This window comes from Pieris napi, chromosome 9 (assembly GCF_905475465.1).
Source record: "Pieris napi chromosome 9, ilPieNapi1.2, whole genome shotgun sequence".
NCBI classification, from domain to species: domain Eukaryota; kingdom Metazoa; phylum Arthropoda; class Insecta; order Lepidoptera; family Pieridae; genus Pieris; species Pieris napi.
This window is the reverse complement of record NC_062242.1, coordinates 6,515,794-6,540,894: the sequence shown is the minus strand read 5'-3', so window position 1 is coordinate 6,540,894 and position 25,101 is coordinate 6,515,794. Positions and strand designations below refer to the sequence as shown.

Genomic DNA, 25,101 nt, shown 5'->3' with positions numbered 1-25,101 from the left:
AGGTCTGTAGCATGTGCAATTAGTTTTTCTAAACTACACGACGGATTTTCATCTGACTAATATATAGACTGTTCTTCCAAAATGGATTTTTATAATATGAATTATCCATTTTTTAAGTTTTGCATGGACAGAGCTTATATTAATATTCTCTTATTTGTTGCACAAAAGCAAGTAGTAGTTTTAGTTTTGGAGAAGCCTCGTATCAAGATATGCATAGCTTTCGGGCTCTGGAAAATGAGCAGCTTCAAATAGAACACAAACATAGAGTTAAGAATATGGCAGAGATGCACAACCAAGTAATGATTAATTTAAAATTACAAACCAAAATTCTGATGCAGACATTAGTCACATAAAAATAAATAGTATAATGAAATAAAAATGTTTTAAAGATAAATAGTGTTTTATTTGTTTAAATAACTTAATTGTTAAAACAACCTAAATTAAGAACTATCAAACTATCAATTTTGATTTTGAAATCAATGGCTATATTGTGCAATACTGCCAAATCTACTACATACATCTTAGTGTTTGGTAGAGATGTTCTAAATGTATAATAATATATACTTTTAACTTAATAGAATTTATGTTACACTTAATGTAAGAGAATAATAATAAATATTTATTTAATTTTTCAAATGTAAACTAAACTTTATTGACTATAATGACTCCTTTTCCAGTCTTTGATTATTTAATTGTAAATAATTATTTGCATGCAATCAAAAACTATTTTTAATAATGCCAAAGAAGTATAACTTCTTACGCGCGTACATAAGTACACGCACCCTTTTTTTATTCAATAAAGTGTTTATACATACATTAATTTATATCATTGCATATGATCACACACTAAAAATGATGTTTCTCTTTACTACACATAAAATCTTAGTGTTAGATTTATTTTTCTAATTAAGTAAAACTTGGACAAAAGTCTAACAAACCGCGTTCGTGACTAACTGATCTATATTGACGAGGCAATCACCATCAATTCCAAAATACTGACCTATATTTAAAAGGTTAAAAACAATTAAGCCCAAGCTACCGTGGAGACTTAGTAAACAATGTAATGAAGCCGTTGGGCCAATGCTGTGTCAACGTAGACTCACGATATGGGTCAGACGCAACAAGTTGATAACACACTACTTTCGTAATTTGTAGCTCAAGCATTTAATATTGTTGGGAACGACGCAAATGTTTATAGTATAAACATGATCGCTTTGATGTTAAAGACAAGATACGATATTAATTTTGCTTGAATAAAAGCTGCCGTGTTATATCTATTAACAAAAATTATATTATATATTGTATATATATTATATTAACACCTAAAGCCGAGAACACGGATAAGTTCTTGATTGGCTTGTACTCCAGCAATGGGATAGTTAATACAATGATGGGATTAATATATGCGCATCCCAAAATATTGATGACTTTTGCGTCTTTCCACGCTTTGGAGTAAAATGTTGGAGCTATGTTTCATCGATTGTCACAAATAGACGCAAAAATCGTCGATCGTGAGCTCGCGCGGCACCCACTTTGCACAGAGCTTTCGCATATCCAAATTATCTAGGATATGTCCAACACGTTCCTTTATCCAAAATTATTTTGTGGACTTTTTGATGTATTCGTCGTTAGCAGCCTCTTAGTGGCGTTTAAACTTAGCAAACCACTTCTCAACGGTTGATTCTCTTGGTGCAAAGTCCGAATAATGTTTATCAAGCCAAACCTTGGCTTCAATAATATCTTTTTTCGCCAAAAAGCAATGCTTTAATAACATCGACACGAAGTTTTTATCCTTTTTCTTAAACAAATTAAAGTTCCTTCACTCAAAATACTATATCTCACAAGTAGTACGACAGTTACCAAATTTATAGACATGTCTGTTGAAGGTTAGGGCTAATTAAAAATAATTTATTTATTTATTTATTTATTTAATTATAAGTAATCTTACAGCTAACCATCATATTTATTTAATACTAGTAGCGCCATCTACGAGTCAGCCTACGAACGATTCAGCCCGCCTAATTCAAATTACATTCTATTAAACGTTTCCATACACACACATATAACACACAAAAGGATTCGTATGTCAAATATTTTAGAAGAGAACTTGTAAAGACAATCAAAATTCTTTTAAAATGCGTTGACCATTCTATAAAAATAAGAAGGTAATAGACAAGAATATAAAATGATGTAGACAAGAAATATACGATGGGAAATTTCTTTGTAATATTGAATTCTAAGAATAGTTATACTACGCATTATTGCTTATAAACTAGACTCTCTGAATATAACGCCAGTCCACAAAGCTTCCGACTTATTTCCGCAATTTTTCTTTTGTCTTCTTTTGAGGCCTCACTCAGTGAACGTTGTTCTATTAAAGAAGGCTAGTATAAGTAAACCTATTTGGATTTTAATATCTATATATTAATCATAGTTGAGTTTAAACAGTCGTAACCTGTCCCTACTACAATTTCTTCATATCAATTTATTCCATAACACTGGTTCTACAGTCCTTTGTCCTCTTTTAAATCGTTGGTACACTTGCTAATTCTTGTCACGCTGCGTAGAGGTCAATTACGGATTACGTGTCCTCAGCCAATCACAGCGCAGCCAAGTGATTTCCGAAACCGTGTTCAGCTACTTAAATAGCCTTGCTTGACATATTTCTAAACATTTTTCTTTTGTATCCCTGAAGATTCCAAATGCCTCTGTGATGAAAACACGTCCCAACACGACCGGTATTGGGACTACCGTCATGGGTATAGTTTACCTGGCTCTCTGCAGAGTACTTTCAGTGTCACATACCCCTTATTACTTTGATACCCATATTGGCTAACAAAAAAGATTTTTCTATACACTCCCGGGTTAAATGAACTCAAACTTATTTATTACTGTCATTCTAAACTTTCATAGCGTGTTAAAAGTTATCTTTCTCTTTAAACGTTCAATTTAAAAAGTTATTGGCGTGGAAGCTTCAATATGAAATAATTCGCTAAGCTGTTGTGTGTTGTTAGCGTTTATAACGCTAAGCTGAAGTTTCAAGTTTCTCAGTGCACAGTGCATCAATATTGGTTAACATCGACACACTGAACTTTGTTTTTATTTCACTGCTTTAAACTTTGATTACTTTGGGCCTTAGAAATGGAAGCTTAAACTTTTGAGCGGTTTTAGTTCAAATACTTCAATTGCTATTGTAAGACAGCTTTTGTGTTTTTATTACATATTACTTCAGTTTAAATTACTGTACAAAGGTATGATAAAATATTAATATCAATTAAATAAATGAATATGATCCTTTGCAAAGAAAATATTATGATACTCAAGATAGTTAATTAAAACAGAATAGACACGCTGTTCAATATTATATTTCGGTTATTTTCTGCTGAAAAAGGTATTAATTAAGCCTTATATATTTGAAAACATAAGCCCACGTTTGGTTCTCGTATTTCTTAATTACTGCACCCAAAAGCTATTGACCCTTCATCCCACGTAGTCTTTAGTCCGTTTCAATTTATATAAAGAAAATGATTATTTATTCGTTTTGTAACTCTTTTGTATATATTAGGATGAATATTCAAATGTAAAGAAAGTCATTTGGCTTGAAGTTTTTGTATAAAATTGAAATCAACCTTTCCAAAATCTTAATAGATAAGCTTTGGAATAATAACGTAGCGTATACGATTTGTGCTAACAATGACATTACAGAAATGTTTTAGCATTGCTGCAAAATGATTCTCGTCAACTGCGAAAGAACACGGAGATTTTCTTTACTTATAATATCATAATAATAATGACGAAGAAATTCATATTGCTATCATCTTTTTCACAATTATCTGTATAAAGGTATCTTGTATAGAGTTTCGTAATGTTCGGCGGCATCTAATGTTATTACGCAGCCATGCCATTCTTTTTTAATTTAAGCCCAAGTAGGGTAAAGGATTAGGTTAGCTTCAGTGATTACTAATGAAGAAATAACACTGTTAAAGGCTACTTATTACAACGGTCACGTACTCACCCCATTCAATAGACCTCAACGTGACCACGTAAATTGGGCGACAGTTTTTAATTAGCGTAGTTTTTCGTCACTAAAAATGGGAATTATTATTCTAGTGTATTCCAGTGTGACTTTCTGGGGAGTTATTTTGATCTAGATTTTTCATAGAGGTATTTTTAACGCCGCTTCATAGTACTGACACCTTATATATGACCTTTATATTGCTTTTCATTTAATACGAATGTTTCATATACTGTAATATTTAAAATTCAACAAAACCTAAATTTCCTCTTAATTTTTGAAGTTATACTTCTTAAGGCGCGTTATGAAAAATTGATGAGAGTGAAATTTTACGATGCGCGCGCACCGTGACACAAAATTAACAGAATGAAGTTTCCCACGGAAGATGCTATGGCATTGGACATAATTTAAAAACAACATTCGAATTATAATAGAATTTATGTTACCTTAATGTAAGAGAATAATAATAAAATTTAATAAATATTTATTTTTCAAATGTAAACTGAACTTTATTGACTATAATGACTCCTTTTCCAGTCTTTGATTATTTAAATGTAATTAATTATTTGCATGCAATCAAAAACTATTTTTAATAATGCCAAAGAAGTATAACTTCTTATGCGCGTACATAAGTACACGCAGCCTTTTTTTTCTTAAAATCTCAGCCTCATGGCAGCAAACTTATCTGTCTCTTTTTATCATAGCCTAAACACAGGAGACCGCAGAGGACTTTAATTCAGAGTGTGTGTGTGTGTGTGTGATTTAGTTTCATCTTATCTAACCTTTATAATTCCTATAAAAGCTTGAATATGCTTTTCCGTAATTTAACTCTGCAATATAAGAAGCTTAATTGCAGCCACAAGCTGTGTCTTAATTGCCGGGTAATATGATTTATTCAAACCAATATCATGTAACTCTTATATGAATTGTCATAACATTAATTAATGTATAAATTGGGGCTTAAAGTTACTTCTTAGCAATTGAAATAGAAGAGATAATATTTTGTAAGTGTTTAACCTTTGAAAATACGATTACAATACGAAATATATATTATACAACTAGCAGACCGGCCAAGCGTTGCTGTGGCTATTTTTGTTATATAGTGGTAAACTATTCGAGGGAAACGGTAGGAGAACACCAGTCATGGGGACCACCATGCTTTTTTGGTGATTATGCCATTAAATTGTAGCTTATGTGAAACGTTGGTACTTTCAACACAGCGTCATCTGTTAGAATTGTAACTATCAAATAATAAACAAATATGTAGCAATAAAATAATATTGCGGGTACAAATTGAGATGTAAGCTATCCTATCTTTTAAGTTAGATCAAACTGCACACGGTGTGCAAATTTGATTGATATCGGTTCGGTAGTTTAGGAGTCCATAGCGGACAAACAACGTGACACGTAATTTATATAAGATTGTTCCGTAAGAGATACTAATTTCTGCTTCTAATATCGCTATTTCGTAATAGGTTGGACCAGTTTCTAATATTATTTATGATGTCGAGTATCATAGCCTATTATACCACCAAGTTATAAGCATTACATTAAGTAACCACTGCTTAGCTAGGGACATAAATACTTTGGTCGTTTTGCTGTCAAATAAAATTATTGTAAATAACATAAGTTTGCTTATATAAATTGTATGAGGAATTCTGTATGATTAATATCCCGTGCATATTCTAACGCGCTTGTAATATCCTTCAAAATGTCAAGCTCTCGGAAAATGGTTGGAAAATTGTAAGAAACTTACACAGTTTAATTATCAAGCCTGCAGTGGCGCGAAGACAATTTGTCACTGCGCTAAGCTAAATCTTCATAAATGTGCCCTAGATATTGTGTTAAGCTGTGAAAGCTATTAATTATCAAACTTTCGTTTTCACTGTCAAATATTTGTGTAATGAGTTTTATCAAATAATAATGATAATGCAACAATTTAGAAAACTTAAAATGTCTTTAATTCTTTCTTTCTAGTAGTCCTGGAAGTAGTCGCTGAGTTGTAAATATAGTATATTTTTGTAAATTTAAGTGTAAATAAAAAAGAGCTGAAAGTATTGTCAATTAAGTGAGATAAATAGAACAATAAAAAAATTATATTCAATATCAACATAAATTATCGTTGTGTGTTGTTTTTCGGTATTATATACGTATGGTATACTTTTAGGCCATCTTGCTATAGTTTAAACGAATTGCCGCGTATTTTTAATATATATAGAAATTACCAGAAACATCTGTTCTTTAATTAGACGTGTAATATTTAAATTAAAATTAATATTATTAATTCACCACAATTTCATATGAGTAAGTAGAGTAAGATTTTTAATATAAAACACAAAACAAAATGTGTGTATATGAATATCAACAATATATTTTCTGAACATTCCAATTCTAAATCAAAGTAATTTATTGTAATATAAAAATCTCATTTATGTGAAGAAATTCGAATTTACTTCTAGCGGCGGCCTAGAGCTTATCTCTTGATTGCGGATTTTGAAAATCTCTTCATAATGAAAACATAATAAAGTCGCCTTACTTCTAAAGCCAGTTTGAGAAAATGAACGCTACTTATCTGTAAATCTCACTCTAATAAGCAAGTACTTAGATTAGGTTTTGTGTTCCATTCATATAATAAAACCTGGCCTTGAAAACACAAATATACAGTCTCTATTATATTCTTAACCTACATAGTAATAATAATAATGGATAAATAGAAAACTAAATCAAATGTTATCCCTGCATTATTACCACTGCATTACTACCATTAATCCTTGCAAGCATGTATTGCGATAATTATTTATTAAGTGAAAGCACCACCTTGAAAATATCTAATAAAATAAATACTTTGATCAGTAACTTTCTTCGCATACACCTATGACTGGGTAGACTACAAAAAATCCAGTCAGTTTTTCGCGTTGTTCACAAAATACTTGTAATGAAACGTGAAAGTTGAATAAATAAATCATCAATCTCTCGCAAAAACGTCTGAGTATATTAAATTCATACAATCTACATTGCCATGGCTTCAGGTATGATTACGTCGGATTACTTCCTCATCACAACACGATTGGAATTCGTACTTTTACGCAACAATCATCCGGCCTTATTGCAATCAATAACAGTCATCTAAACTTTGAATGTAAAAAGAAATGTAAAATACTTGAAAGTAAGCAAAACTTATGTTGAATTTAAAATTATTTGAATTAAGAATGTATTTACATCATTGACAATTAAGTTTTATCGTTGACAATACATTCCATCATTTTCAATAATGTTTACCCCACCAGATATTTTTAATTCACCTGGCGTCAAATCCGGGAAATTAATCCACCTTGTCAAACTCCCACGTCGGCTTAAAAGAACTTATTCGAGGAAAGTTACCTCAGAGAACAGTATGTTTCCAGTAATATTTATTCTGCAATCTCATTCAAACCCACACATCGTCACTGAAATTTTATTTTTCTTTAACATAGACAATATAGAACTCATGTTTTATTAAAACTTGTGAGCTATTGTTTAAAATCTATTGTATATTCTGTAATTTGTGAGTGTGTTTTGTTTTAATATCAAAGCTCAAAAGTCATAACGTTCCAAATACGTTTCACTGGCTTTTTAGTACTAATAAAGGATTATTGTGTTATGGTTAGATTTTATATAAACTTTATAATCGTATATATATTAGTTTTTTAAATTAGGTTGCACCTGTTTACGATGGTAGATAAAAAATTTATTGATAATGATAGTTTACTATAATTTAATTGGGTTCATAATGATTTATGTAATCCTCGAAAATAGGTTATACATGTATTTAATTATATACATTTTGTTTGGAGAGTTTACAGTTTTGTCTATATACTAACAACACGTTTTTTTTCTTTTGTGTTGAGCTCTAATTTTACTAACTTCAATAATTATAGAGGACAGCTTTCAAATAATAATGTAGATGCATATGCATTTAGAATTTGATACATAGGTTTGTAGAGTGGGACATGGGCTTGCTATTAAGACAAAAATAGTAGTTTATAAGCTATTCCCGTCTATGTATTAACTTATTGGTTTACACGGCACTTGAGGATCTGATGGAAATAATGTAGTAGAACTAGCGGACCCCACAGACGTTGTCCTGCAAGATATTTCAAGTGATCGAACTGCACACGGTGTGCAAAATTAATTAAAATCGGTTAAGTAGTTTAGGAGTCCATAGTGGACTAACAACGTGACGCGTAATTTATATATATTAAGATGGGAGAGCGACTATGGAGACTTGGATCAATACGGCCTTGTTGGACCTACCCAAGTAGGTCCTAGTGTGTAATGCTCACTCGTTTCTTTTACTAACAGTCATTCGAGTATGGGTAAAACTTAACATATATGTAAAATATACCAACCACTTTTCGTTTGATTAACGGGCATGTCATAAAAAAAGAATACCTGGTTTATATTCCCGCCAAACTTTTTTGATACTAGTAGTATTTTTAACACATTCTCACTGGTATTAAAAAAAAAAAATAGTTTGGAGACACTTTCTGTATTAAAATGTTTTCTAAATGAATTACCAATTTTGCATTAAGAAGAAATAGCACTCAAATTTATGCATGAGGGTATTAAAAGCCTATATTGGTCCGATTTATAATGGTACTTGATTTCCTGAGTGAATGATAAAGCACAGTCGATTTACATAACAACGCTCTCTGGCCGCGGTCGAGCGTCGCCGCAATCCTACTGCATCCCTAAGTGGCTTGCATTTTATTAATTGAATATTGGACAGTTTCCTTAATTAACAAAAATATTTTTTTGTAATTCTTTTTAACTTTATTACGGTTTACTTACATGTGTTAGACTAATCTATATATATAAGAAAAATGGCATTCGTTTGAGGCTCCTTCATGCCTAAACCACTGATCGTATCGACATGAAACTACTGCCATTCGATGCGAAATTTTTTAAATTCCAACGTTCCTTCATTTTTTTATTGCTGTTTTACTTTTATGAAAATTTATGCATACGGACTTCACCGCGGAAACATTCGGGGAGGCTTCCTAGAACCTCAAAACGTCAACATCTGTTAAAAACTCGATTTTCGAAAATTTTCAATTTTCTTAGCGGGAAGTTAAAAAGAAGAATAATAAAAATATGAAAAAAATAAAAATAATGAAACATAAAATTTTATTTTTTTCCTATTTTAATTCGCACAGCGAAGCGGGCGGGAAACGGCTAGTAATATAATAATAATAGTAGCTGATACAAAGGAAAGCTGAAAAGGTTGAATAATTTTTACCTTATGTTTTAGTGCTTAGAAGAATTTATAAATGAAACCCTAATATATTTAAAATCGATTTCGTTATGCTAAATTCCAGTAGATATATGTTATATGGAAATAGATCTTAAATATTCCGATCAGTTTTTTCTTTAAGTACGAAAACATGTGTTAGGGAACAGCTGACACATCAGTCGCTCGTATCATAGTTTTGAAAACTAACGTCTGCATTGATTACCCATATCTTACAGAGATTTTGGTGCTCAAGTTGGAATATTTACGCAATTATAGTTTGTTAGTTGTATAGTTTTCTTTTCGTTTATTCTTCAAACTTAAGTAATTAATGACCCTGAGCTTTTGCCGTTAAATGCGCGATTATTGCATTAAAAATTGATAATTGACATGGACTTTTTTTGGGGTACTACCCTAAATTAAAATATTATTGTTTAGGTTGATATATAATGGTAACAGCTTATTTGTTTAAAATTTTGTTTTATTTGTAATAGCGATATTAATAACTAAGCCTCATTTATTCCTAAATTTATCCATCTTTACAAAATATACACACACTTAAAATTTTATACAGAAATAATTATAAATAATATTGGTCCCCTCTTTTCTAGGTTGACGCGGCTTACACTTTTTGAGTATATATATTCTTTACAAGTTCAATCATCCCTGATTGTACAAATTCAAAATCTTTTATTAATTTAGGTAAAACAATGTACACTTATGTATGTCAATAAAGAAATACATATTAAATGCTTCTAATTTTACATTTACAGCCAGTCCTCAAATCAAGAACGTAGAACGGACGAGAAGAACTGGCAATAAACTCTCCGCCACTCTTTTTAATCGCCAAGTTTTTTGTTTTGCAAAATTTTTGTATAGACCTGCAACAATCACACCATGTTCATGTACCTTGCACTCGTGGAGGGCGTTCCACATACCATAATAGGGATATTATTTCTCCTAAATTTTACCTGCATATTTATGTTAAATGATTCGACTACTCGGTAATATTTATATGATAACTATTTTAAGGGTATGTTTAACAATGTATGGATAAAGTACCAAATAGCTATGCAACACATAAATTATTTGTAAGAGAAATTGTGCTATCTGACACTTCATCGGACTCATAGCTTATGATGGACTTTATGTGACTATCTGACAGTCGTGAAACGCAACAATAGTGTTTATCCTACCAATAAGTAATGAATAGCTAATTTGTAACTTATGTAGAACTTATCCATACATTGTAAAACAGACCCAAAGCCTTATTTAACGTAGAAAACCATATTTATTCACATACCATTTTTAAAATCGTTACCATGGTAACAAGTTCACGTACTAACAACATCGGTTTTATCTGTAAACTATAAACTAGATCACATACATAATATAATGCAAACCTCACCACAATCATCGCATCCTAAATAGATCGCCCTACGGTCTGTTGTAATTGAAATCTATCACATCTATCTATTCCATCCTGACCAATGAACACGGTTGGAATTAAACTTAATGCCCTACTCAGAGTTATTAATTAGAAGTTTAGTAAGTATTTTTTTTAATAAACTTACTACAAATCTTAAATTCGGTTTTAAGTCATTGTAATGTTAGCACTCTTGCTTAAACCCAAATAGTCAACGGAGTGTGTCAGGCACAGAACGCTGCCTATTAGTAAAAACAAATGATTAGGTTGCAGTACCACAGTTTTTATTATATACCTTGCAAAAATATACAATGTACATTTAAAAATTAAGAATGATTTTTTTACTTTGAGTGATAACTAGGTACGCCTAGTCTTGGTCTTATGTAATTTAAACTCACTTTTGAATTGAAGTACGTAAGCGTAACAATTTCTCAGCGAAAAGATATTTTAATAACCCTTAATAGCAAGGTTAATGAGAAAATTGATATAGATCAGGTAGACCACAATTAAAAGATAATAGGTTCATAATGAAGGAATGCCCCAATTTTGTGGTCCCTAATCACTTAGTATTTTTCAGTAATGATTTTTCCGATAATGATAAAAGTCACGATCTTTTTTAACCTTTTTTGTCTAATGCTTTTATTGTCCTTTCTTTATTTTACTTAGCACTCAAGACTCCTGATCAAATTCTGAGAAAAATACTTAATAGACATTAAACGTTATAATATATCCTATGTATATTTTGTGTTTATACGCTCTTTGTCTGACAACGTAGTAAACTTTTTGGTTCAATTAATCAATAACATTTAGTTTCGAACCTACGGCCTCAAGGGTAAGGTAAAACACTTCTGGGTAACGCTTCGCACCGAAGAAATAAGTACGTTGAATTCAAGAATTAAATTTGCCATAAATTGAATTGAATTAAAGCCCCTATTTGCTGTCGTTAATTTATTTTAAAATTCCTTCTCCTTACGCGACAAGACACAAAAAATGGTTCCATGTTCCTCGTACGAACTCGAATTACCTGCATAATTCACCAATGTTTCGGGTTTTATCTAACTATGACACTAATTATGAGGATATTGATATTTTCCACCTCACCAAAGAACATGTGAGAAAATATTTGAAGAGGCGGGAAGACTCTAATTTTGTTTAGGTAGTGATTCGAAATATTTAGTATTATTTGTGGTTTTAAATATTAAATTTCAGTTTCCTTTATATAGTTTTGTCTATTGATGCACTTATTTGTTTTATGTTTCGTATATAATATTGTTTATCTATGTAATCTGTTTTGGCTTTCTGTACTGTCTAAATGTTTGTTTTGTAATATTATGTATGTTAACTGTAAGATTACTTATAATTAAATAAATAAATAAATTACATGACGTTTTCTAAACGAAACAACATAATATTTTTCGATCAGTTATAAGATGCAGCTCTGCTACATCTAGATAATACATTTACTATATCATATTTTCTTTATTACAAAAACTTTGCCCATTGAAAGGAGAATCGTCAATTTCTAAACGAACTGAATCCTTTAACCCAATAAATATGATGATTTAAATGTAATCAAACTCCGTACCTACTTATGAATAAGATTAATTCAAATCTCTTCATTTCTCTGTTCGCTTTATTTTGTCTTAATTGATCTTATTAAATTGATGCTGGTAAAAGTTGCGAAACAATGAATGATTGAATTCATATTTTATAAGTTTACATCAGCGTGCGACTCTCATACCTGAGGTCGTAGGTTCGATCCCTGGCTGAGCACTAATGGACTTTCTTTTTATGTGCGCATTTAAAATTTGTGAAGGAAAACATCGTGAGGAAACCGACATGTCATGACCCAAAAAGTCGACGGCGTGTATCAGGCACTGGAGGCTGATCACCTACTTGCCTATTAGATTTAAAAATGATCATGAAACAGATTCAGAAATCTGAGGCCAAGACCTAAAGAGGTTTTAGCGCCACTGATTTTTTTTAAACAGACAATCTATTTTAATTTGCTCACGAACATCCAGTACTACTATATTAATAACGAGTATAAAATAAAATTGCCATTATTAATTCCTCCGCTAACACAGCAGAGAATAATATAAACTTTTTTAAATCCAATTTTACGAGCTTAAACGCGTAATATATGTATTTACGTACTAGCTTTCGTCTGTAGATTTACCGACGCGGTATTTGTACTTTAGCAGGACCTTTTCTGACCTCCCAGCAATCTTTATTGCTATAAAAGCTTCCACAGGAATCATATTATCTATTGGTGAAAACAGTACCGGTAACCATTCACGTTATTATAGAAGACAGACGGGATATGAGAACTTTGTTTTATGAAGTGTATTCTTTTACCTGCTAATAAAAGACATTTTCTTTTTTCAGGTGCTAGTCATGTGCCACTGCAGTATAATACTAATCATATTCGACTGGGATCACGTCTGATCAGTGAATTCGTCCAATATGTCCTCGAGTGTTGTGAAATGGCTGTTCCTCAGTCATGCTTTTATATTTGGTAAGCACTTCTCTTGTTATATGCCAAAATATGTTATTACAAGTCGTAGAGCGTCATAGCAACATCAAATCTATGACCCGTAGAGATTATATAACGATATTTATATCAAAGTAAAGAGTCTGATAATTATCTGGAACACAGTGTTAAGTGACCAAGGGTAGCGAAATCTCAGTGACGAGTACGAGGTAAAAACTCTTAAATAAAATATTTTTTCTTTAACGTTAAATTAATATTATTTAATTTAGTATTGTCTTTTATTGATATAACCTTTACACATTTAAAGAAAAAACTTTTTAACCGGATTAAAGTTATGTATTATTATAAATTTACAATTAAAAAATTGTCAAACACCTGGGATCCAATAATATCCAAATTAAAATCTCAAGAAAAACAATCCGCGAAAATAGAGGATACCGTGAGCCATTTCGGCCAAAACCCTCCATCTTTTAGTCGATACCAACTTCGGGGAAATAAATACAGATAATGCAACTTTTTCTACAGCTGTGATACTTTTTGACACCCAACACCTTTTGTCTTCAGTCACCGTGACCACGCACGCTGTAAAGCACGTGAAACGTCGGATAAATTTAAAATTATGTTAAATAACTGTAAATTTATAATAATACATAACTTTAATCCGGTTAAAAAGTTTTTTCTTTAAATTATTTAATTTTTTAAATTTATTTGTAAAGCTTTAACACTTAGCAGTTAATTACTACTGTGTCGCAAATCTGTAAACAACACAAAGGTTTTCGTTGAGGAAAATATTTTCCCTGAAGTTTACAAAGGATCCTCGTATTTTTGCGATTACATAGAGCTGCTATTCGCGTTTAGCGTTCTTGAGAATTCCGCTTTAAATTGTCTATAAATATTTGCAGTTTTCTTAATTTACTGTGAAATAGCAAGCCGTTTCCGCAAAAACAAGCTCGAGACTCTCGATTTAATGCAGTTATGATATCGGGATTTAAAATTATAAGTTGTTTAAAGTGTTCTCTATATTTGGAAACAACTTTTTAGCGTGAACGGAATTAAAGTGTATTGATAAAAAATATTAGTTGTTTGGTGAATAAATTTAACGATTTAAAATTTGTATTTCTTTAATTGTCACTCTTAAACAGCTGATTTTTATTTATTAATATTTTATACATATATAAGAAGTTTACAGGTCACAAGCTAAACATAACTAAACAAAACGTTAAATAACCACATCCTAGTAAATCCACAAGTTACCAATGATAATATGTCACGCAACACAACAAAATAAATATTGTGGCCGCCAAGCCATTGCAAACTATGGAATGGATTCGTATTATGGTACTGTAAATTTTAAGACATAACGGCGTCTTACATTTGCTTGTGGTTGGTCATCAGTGAGATAGTGCATCCGCTTTTTCAATAACAATTAAAGGCACGTTTGCGTCTTTCGTCTATTATTTTACATTATCACCCACCTTTCGGTTATGAGAGTACAAATCGACCATATGAAATACAATGCTTTTTGCTTTAAACCCTGATAAAAGTCAAAAGTTAAAATCATTTATTCATATACACAATGTACACTTATGAACGTCAAAAAAAATATATATGAAATGCTTCTAATTTTACATTTACTGCCAGTTCTCAAATCAAGGGCGTTGGAAGAGAAGAACTGGTAATAAACTTATTCTAGAATAAGTCGACAGCATCAAAACTAATATTATGTAACTATTGTATTCAATTAATCCCATTAGTCACAAGCCTAATTAACCTGGTAATAGTTATTTAGTTCTGTCAATAAAACTGTTGAGAGTCCATCGAAATTAGTTAATTAATTTGATTGATGTGTTTATCCAAAATTACTCGATAATTTGCACAATATATTTTACTAAGCTGACTTGAACACATCAAAATCCGATTTTTAAATCAGTTTTTTCTCACGATGTTTTTCTTGTATAAAAAGTACTATTATTAACGGGGCACACAGATCGAAAAATGTTTCATACTCTCCCCGCTTCCCGTTGGCGTGAGCTATTCCGTACCACCACCAAATCGAAAGTGGAAATCCAAGGCACCATGCAATGGAAGGCCGGCAACACGTTCAGCGTTGCTGTTGTCATGCTATGGGCGGTGGTAACCACTTTATTCAAAGTCGATCGCCTGCTCGGCTCTGCCCCATGAAAAAAGCAAAGAATACCAAAAAGACATAATCAAAATCACTCTAGTAAGAGAGATCTTCTAGAAATATTCAAAAGATACACAATTTGTCTTTTAAGGTAAACCTTATTTGAAGGTAAATTTTTTACGGATGAAAGGCAATAATAATATTAGCGTCACGAAGATGTGCAGCGTTTATGTCGAAGAAAAGGAAGAGAGCGATTGAGACCGGTTAAGAGAGGGTGAGAAGGGCAAATTACCTTATAGAAGTTTCACTTCTGACATGCGTACTTTGTAGGCACGCACTTTTTCATAGAATCTTTTGTTTATTAATATAGGTCTAAGAACGGTACACCCAAGTTTCTTCGTAATCCGACGCAAGTCCAAGCGCGACCACTAATTCTAATATAGACCTAATGAATTAGAAATACAATAAACGGGTTTGAGTTGGGATACTTGTATTAGTGAATTGTCAGACCCTTTTCCATTGACCATGTTATATTAGTAGTAGTTTCGCCTACGTACTTAACAAATTCTGTTACTACCCAAAAGTTTCTATACGTGGGTAAAAGTTTTTGGTTTCGTAATGCAATTTGTGTTTAAGCTGCTTTTTTACTTCTTAAAATATAATAATATAAACAAGAAAGAATATATTTACAATATGCTATTTTATCTACAGTGGAATAAAATGTATGAATTAGTTAAAACCTATGCAGTGTAATACGTAAATTTTAATTTCACGTGGACTGCTACTGATTAAAAATATTTTCTTCATTTATTTGTCTAGGATATCTAAATAATACTATCATACATTTAAGTTATATGACGATGTGTCTGTGGTGGTAGATTGAATACACCTATATTTTAAATTTACTTTTATGACAATAATTATCCTGTTATTATTATACAAACGCTTTAACTTTTTCATGAGAGTTTATTTTTCATTTAGATAATAATCTTATTTATCACTAGAACGCATAAAAAAAGATATTATTTATCGCTATTCTTACTAAAATAAAACGTATTGTTTTTTTTATACAAAAAGAAGGTTTCCTTAAAAAACCTATGTAAGAATAGCAAACTCTTGGGTAGGTAAGTAAGAAGAATCGTTCTGAAAAATGCATAATTGCCTAGCCTATCGTAAGGTTTAAAAGAAAAATTGAGAGTAATAGGAACAATTTGTCAGGTTTCCACGTTCAATTTGTATAATTTACTGGAGATAAATTATACATTCTAAGACGGAAAAATAGTTAAGAATTCACCTCTATTTTTCTAGAGACTGTCTGTGATATCTTAGGCTTTACATATTATTTGTATACTTTCAGCAATTGATAACATAAACTATATACACAAGTAAAACATAATATAGTGGTCATATTTTATATATGTATTTAACTTTTTACAAGTGAAAGTACATTTTATTGAACAAAACTCGTGATTACATTATCAGTCAAGGCACTTTTGTTTATTTGCAAATTATTGGAGACACATAATACATGTAGGTAATTAAGAGAATGTAATACAAATCAAATATAAATTATGTGCCCCTTTATCGCTCTTCAGGCGTTTTAAAAACTACTTAAAGATACTTGAAACGAATTTAGATTCATCACAAGGGCATAATATACTTATTATAGCATTCAATCGGGGCTCTGCATAAATTACTTCGTGTACGAATAGTTCTTTTTCTTTTAATAGATATTTTTAGAGAGGAAAAATAACATTTCTGAATATTCTTTGTAAACACACTTCTCGCAGCATGTTTTCGTTGCAAAAGGGTACTTTCCGGGCACACTTAAAGTTTTTCAAGGAAGGGCTCGGTGATAAAATTACTCTCAATTTATTTCCCTAGCCGACCGTTTCACACACCAGGCGGCCGTTTTCTTCAATATTGTACTTTAGCTACCTGGTCATCTGATTGAATATACCTCATTCATGATTTACGTGTTTTGAGAATATTTTGTTTAAAAGATATTAAACTTTATCATTTCAAAAGTTATATTGCTCAAAGAGTATTTGCGCCTGGTAGCGAAGTCGTCGGCTAAAATATCTTTTTCTTCAGAGTCCGCGAAATCTCAATTATAAGTTTCTTCTGGCGGTGGTTAGAATTTCTTCTAAAATATCCCTTCTATTAAATAAAAATAATGTCGGGTTCTCTGGACGTATAGATCATTCGTACATATATATGTACGCGAACATTTTTTCTTTTAACAAGCTTTTTAAAGTGTAAATACTTTTCCATTTTTATAACATTGTGGTTGTACTGTGGTTCTGATTGATTGGAATACTGCTGGGTTTTCCACCAATGAAAAGTAAACTATGATATGTCAGTAATCGTGCAATTCTCAATCTTTAGATGATGCATTCTAATCTCGGCTAAACATAGCGATGAAATCAACATCTCTTAATCAAGGACACGAACATATAAGCAAAAATTATTAGAAATTTAATTAATCTAAGGCACAAAACTTTACTAATAAAGATTACGCACTGGACTGGTCAAGTACGGGTAAAATATCTTTATTGAAAAATGGTTGTAATATAGATGCATTAAGTATTCATCTCGTCGCAAGAGATAGCACAATGTATTGTGATGTTTTGCAAACTTTCTTTGTTCGTAAGGGTCGGAACCCTTTCAGGATACGAATGATAAATGAGGCTTGATTACACCGTATTGTGAGTGATACTACTATGTTAGCTACCTTATACTGCGTTATTTACATGTAATTTTCAATTCATTTATCCAGTTAAATATTATTAGGGTGCTATTACCAAACTACACAAGTCATGTTAACATACCTTTTCTCAGACTACTTTTCATCGTAAATTTTTTAGATACAATTATGGTGAGGTTTATCACCTCTGTCTAAATAAAAACAGCTCATTATAGTTTTAAAGATTAAGATTAAAAAATGTGGTATTTTTCCATTAGTGCTATGTAAGTGTTGGTGTCTACTACTACCTTTTCTGATTCACTGACACTACACATAGTATGACAGGGAAACGAACCCAGTACCTCCGCGTGATGTGCAAACTATGAGTGTTAGCCACTAATCCTAAGGCACTAGTTATGCAGCTTGACGGTTCCAAATGCTGATTGTTTATTGACTCTATTCCAACTATTTACACATCATATTCTTACAAGGAAATTTGTATGACACGATAATAAAAAAATATTACTATGGTAGGAGCTGTGGGCTGTTATTAAGTCAGCAGTGCTAGAGCAAAATAGAAAATATATCGAAATCGTGCTTCGATAGTTCGTATTTTAATCCTCTCAAATGTTTCGCCTCTGCCATAGTTTGTCAGTTATGCAAATCGAACTCAAATTGGTATTCAAAAGCAATAACGATATAGTTTGGAGCGCAGACTACTACAGGACATAACATACGTTTTAAAGGAATTTAAATTGAGACATTTTATATTATACCTGGGCAGTATTAATAATTATAAGCTACATAGCACATGTACAAATATATTAATCTATTTAAAGAAAACACTTTTTTACCGGATTGAAGTTAATTACAATAATTTTAGATAATTTAAAAATTTTCCGACGTTTCGCGTGCTTTACAGCGTGCGTGGTCACGGTGACTGAAGACAAAAGGTGTTGAATGTCAAAAAGTATCACAGCTGTTGAAAAAAATATATTTATCTCCCCGGAGTTGATATCGACTATAATGATACATAACTTAAATCCGGTAAAAAAGTGTTTTCTTTAAATGTGTAAAAGTTATGTCAATAAAAGACAATACTATATATTAATCTACTTACACCCAATTTGTAATTTTAAATATTATATTTCTTTATAAATTCACGCCTTTCTTCCAAAGTGGTAGGCAGAGAAAACGGACCACATACCTCTCTCGCATCTTCTACCTTCACGACATTCACCGTATATGCTCGTCTGTTATGGGAACTTTAACTTGTCCTTTTACTAGTACTTCCTAGATCTCGTCCAAGTACGTCCGACGAAGGCTACCCAACCCGACTTCATCGTCCACGGTTGCCTCGTAGCAGTTTTTCATTCATCCATTCTACATGGCCATTATTATATACAAACTTATTACATAGTAGCTTAATTAATACGATAGAGCAGTTTTGAGTACTGGCTATTTCCATAAAACGCAGCAAAAACCAACAGAACGTGGTTTATAACAAAAAGTTAGGTTGAAGCAAATCTCTATACAGTAATTTGACAGAGAAACTTTTTGAAATGCCCCTAGGTAGTTAGGGACCTTGCCCATTTAATTGACGCTCACGCGCTAAAGCCCTTACTTTGTAGAGATTACCGCTTGTAATTAGATTTTAGACTTACTTTTGCTGCCTTTGAAGTTTTTTCTAAATTAAAACGAAGGACTTTGACAAAACTTTCGCTCGGATAAAGGGAAAATTTTAAAAAGACTCTTTCAATGAGAAATACATTTGAATTTTGAACTATAAATTCTCAGATTAAAGTAATCTGAACTCTTAAATTGCCCTTAGCTCGATCTAAACAATTGAATCTTAATGTTCGGTCATTGCAATGATGGCGGATAGATTAATACTCATCCATAATGCTATCTTTACCATTTCTTGCGATTCAATTGCTACCGAGGCATCGTGGGCACTGGCGCGGCGGACCAATAGGAAGTGAGACTAACCGTATTTTAAAAAGTCACATAAACTAAGTCTAGTTTCAGGACTTGTCAAACTGCTAAACTTTAAATTTTGTGTTGTTCCCACGAGAATGTAAGTGCGTGCTCCTATTTCACCATGCCTCCTGCTGATAGAGGACAACTCTTTGTTTTTAATTTATGTTATTATTATTAATTAAGATGTCATGTGGAACATGGTTTAAAGGTTGCAGCTCCTTACAAACGTTGTGTAAAAAAAAACAAGGCGATTAAAAAGAGTGGCGGAGAGTTTATTGCCAGTTCTTCTCTTCCGTTCTACACCCTTGATTTGAGAACTGGCACTAAATGTAAAATTAGAAGCAGTAATATGTATTTCTTTACTGACAAGTCATAAGTGTACAATGTGTTACCTACATGATTAAATGATTTTTGAATTTGAATTTTGCTATGTTCTATTTGCAATTGGAATTCCTACGTATAACGTTAAGCGTAAGAGAAGACCTTTTCCAGTCGCTTTAATTATTGTGCGTGACAATTAAGTACCCTGCTCCATGCGAGCAGTCGGCTATTTAGAGAAGAGTTATGAATAGTAAATCAAAAACATAGTAATGGTATTTAGGACAAACGTACTAGATACCACCACTATAGTAGACTATATGGTGCAATCTGTATACATCTTATATATAAAATTCTCGTGTCACAATGTTAGTTACCAAACTCCTCCGAAACGGCTTGACCGATTTTTATCAAATTTTATATGCACATTCAGTAGGTCTGAAAATCGGCTACTATAAATTTTTCATACCCCTAAGTGATAAGGGGTGTCCACCCAAAAATATTTTTTTTTATTTTTTTGACAATTTTTTTTTATTTTTGTTTTTTTATGATACAACATACAAAAATACATACAACCCCTAATTTTCACCCCTCTACAATCAACCCCTATTTTGTATAATAGTAGATAGTTATTTTTATTGAACTAAAAAAATGTTTCCTAGAAATAATATATATGGCATAGGTAGTTATATATAAAATAATACAAACACAGGGTCCTACGATTCTCTTATTAATGTATGTAAATACTCAACGAAAGGATCTTAAAATTTGGGCACGGGTCTCGATTGCGGCTCTACTCTCGGATTCATTCTTTTTGATTTCGAAAATTACTAGTTTACCTACAATGCCAATGTCACTAGCGTTTTACTCCGCCAAATTATATTGTCGAATAAAATCTTTAACAGTTAACTAAATTTGACCATGAGACCCTAATTTTGTCGTGAAATATATTTACTCTATAATCATTGGCATGTAAAATGAATGACGTGTACATATATATATATATTATAAACTTTGTACTGGAGCTGACAAGTATTTTTTACTTAATAGGGTACCAAATCTTACATATTGTGATGTATATCTACTTATAATACATACACATACTTTTATCGCATGTCTATGCGTGCTGGACTACGAGTAGATGCTGTTAGTCTCAATGCACATGGCACACGTCGTCTTCTGTTATTTAAATTCTCACCCTCACTTTAATTACTAATATTCGAAACTGTATTATTAACCATTCGTTACTTAAATGTGTGTCGTACGCAATAACATAAAGAAGATAAGTCGAGACTATATTTCTAGTGTTAACCAAACACGAAATCTCTAAATTTAACAAATAATAAAGAATTTTACTGACGTATTCTTGACAGAAGCTTAGTAAGCTAAAAATGGTGTATAAAGTGTATTAAATCTACATAAAGCCTGCGTTGGAGGTCTTAAATGCTGATAAGATTTCATATCACTTATTCAACAGCGTGTCAGCTACGTAGGGAGGGCGTAATGTGCTCTATACACGCAACGATATAGAGTATATATCCCAGGTATTTTTTGTTGAGCATGGGGTGTTTAATAGAGTGCGGGAAAGTAGATGGAACGTATTATTTAAAACAAGTGTCGAATTCTATATTCAAAATATCAGTTGTAATTGTTACTCTGTGACGTCAAGACAATAATGACCCATTGCAATATTGATGGCATTTTGAATATAGAATTCTGTCGTATGAGAAATGTTAAACCGTCTAACTACGTATAAAATCAAATCTCAAAAGTAGCAAATGTTGAAAGCAAATATTTTAATATTAAATATACGTAACAGTTAATCTGAATTAATTTAATAAAGTTCATATTATTAGGTGTTCAAGACGGGACAATCACTTAAGATACTAAGTGGCATTGCAGCTTGAATAGCATTTATTGATGATAAGTCAAAACACAACATCACATTATAAATGGAATACCATTTTGGCTACAAGTATGATTGTTATTCGTTATATAAATTAAAGGTATATAAATAATTATGTATTGAACATATTTACTGTAAATTGCGCTCATGAAGCATTTAATATCAATATATGAAAAGTTTGACACAAAAAACGCCAATATTACATGTTTCAATCAGTAAATTTGTCAGAATCCTATCCAAATATAAAAATTTAATAAAAAGATCACTCCATATCGTATTGAGCTTGTTATGTCAACAATTTCCTTCCATGTTCCATTTATTTGCACACTTCATATGGTTTTCACGGCGTTATCCCATTTGAAAGAAATGTATTTCGTCAATCTCCTTTATTGCTTTGGTAAAAGCTTTTTAATAATCATAACAAAAACCGCTCCTTTTGTTTACGCGTGCATTTTTATCTCAGTTTAGTCTGACTCTTGTCTTGAAATATTGGAAATAAGTGGCGTGTAATGCTGTGTATTTCACAGTCTTTCGTTTGAAATATTGTTTGAGAAGAATTGCGTCCTGGATTAGATTTTTGGCAAAACTATGTATTTTAAGTTCTCAAACCTACAAGGCTGAGTATGGAGATTGGAGGTGTCCAAAAAATAATCAAGAAAAGTGATAGAAATAGTGGTGGAAGCGTGTAGGTAAATTATTGCTATTATTATATAGTACCGGTGCCCCAGAGCTGGTGCTTTCGTCGCTTAACGAATAAGTATCGTAATACAGCGAGGAAATGCTGCCAGCGTTGAAGGTTCAGTGACTGCTACATGGACAAAACTTTTTAAATTTGTTTTAATTTTTCTTTTATTATTTTTTATTATTACTGGGGAAGGTTAAGGTTAAGAAAATTGTATATACTGTAATTTGATTGTTTGTTATGTTTAGGTTTTAATAAACGATAATCTGAAATTACGACTACAATACAAAATAGTAGTATAACCAGTAAGTACTTTTGTGATAACAATATTTTGATATGCACAATGCATAGTCTTCATCCAATTTAGAAGTCGCGGATATCATCTAAAAATAAATATGATAACGTAATAAGAACTCTGCTTTGCATTCTAAGAATGAAGTTTGAAAAACGAATTTCATTACTATCTACAAGTGCATCTTAGAATAATGTTACCGTTTTCATGTTTGATTCACTCACCAAAAAGGTTAAAACGATAAGAATTATCTCCTATTCAAGGATAGGTCTCAAATTGAGTCCAACGTCTACATAGATTTCCTGCGATTTATCGAAATTCAATAGAATGTAGGTTCTATTGATTTGGGTACTCTCGGAAAATGCTATTAGCTAACACTGTTTGTTTGAAGGGGACAAAGTGGGTTGGGGAAAACCGATAGAGATGTAAATTTAAGACTTCGGTTTCTTTAATCTAGGGAAACGGATTCAAAGAGTACAATTTTGAAATTTTGTGTTGTACAATAAAATCACGATCATAGAATTTGACCTACTTCAACTCTAAAAATTAAACAAAATATTTGATGTATTTTAAACCTTTTGCTGATTGAATTACTGGCAAAAGTGATTTTACTAAATATATGCGCGGATTGTAATATGACACAAAATAAATAACGTAACCAATGTTAACAACAATAAATCAATGTTTTATAATGCTTTGAGTGTTTTTGTACTACTTTGAGTGTTTTTGTACTACTTTGAGTTTACTTACTTATACTTTTCCATGTAATAGGTACCTGCGTTAATTTAGAACCCGTGTTCATTATAAATGCGTGTTTGACCATTATTTTGTTGCAGAGTAATATCAAACCTTTTTATATTAGAAACCTGTGGAATTGAAACCTTCTTCAGTTGCACTCTTCATTTCTGAAGGTCGCAGTAGTGGCGTGGCACAACTTCCTCCAGTCTACCCCCCCCCCCCCCCCCCTCCCCTGTCTTCAGCAAGCCTCTGCGCCTGGGCAATACCCGTATTAGGGCCTTTACTTGATCGGTCCAGCGAGTAGGGGATCGGCCTCGAGGTGTGCCCTTCACTCTGCCGGTCACCATGAGTTTTTATAAACGATCTGAATCTATGCGTGTTACATGTCCAAAAAAATCGGGATGCGTTGGTAACAAAGTGTCGAAAGACGATTTTTTATCTAGCTGTCCAACATCAAATTTCCTGACCATCTATTTTTCTCCTTTCAGATGTCCGTATAGTCCATGTCAATATGAATTTTTAATAATAATTATTATTACTATGTACGTTAAGAATATAGTAAATACTGTATATTTGTGTGTTGGAAATCAAGATTCATGTATCGTATACAGTAATCTCTGAAAGTATTTTACTTATTTGATGGAATTTAGCCTATAAGATATTACATCCGAATGAGAATTTGTGCATGCATTCTCGTTTCCACGCGAATAAACGGTCATATATACTCCTATATAATATATCACCTATCACGTAGTTATTGTCCATTTCAATAACAAGATTCACGTAGATGCCATTTGTTAGAACGTAGATTGGATATTTTTAATGTTTTAAAGTAATGAAGTCACGTCCGCAACGTAATAAGCCTTTGAACTAAAATACAGTGTTGAGCTTTTAAACGGAAGCTTATTATAAGCTTAGAGATAATATAAACGAGGTTTTGTCTAACTATATTTATCTGAGAGATATCAGAAACAATACTTAATAATGTATTGATTACATAAGGTTGTTCAATTAATAGTGACATTGCGATACATTCTCCTTGGAAAGAAAAACGTTAAAACTTTGAGGCGTAGCCTACACATTAGATTTAATAATAATAAAAAGGCAAATTTAGCGGCTGCTGAGTTGCCTTTTTATTGTTCTTTTATATTTTTATTTATTTAAGCAAGA

General features: G+C 31.8%; 1 protein-coding gene across 1 annotated transcript in view; it reads left to right on the top strand.

Annotated features, from left to right (window-relative positions):
- Window positions 1-25,101, top strand: part of LOC125052413 — a 70,253-nt gene that overhangs the window by 9,001 nt on the left and 36,151 nt on the right. Inside the window, exon 2 of the mRNA XM_047653237.1 lies at window positions 13,099-13,228. Coding sequence (XP_047509193.1) covers window positions 13,177-13,228 — 52 coding nt within the window. The 5' untranslated portion in view covers window positions 13,099-13,176. The remainder of the gene's footprint in view (window positions 1-13,098; window positions 13,229-25,101) is intronic.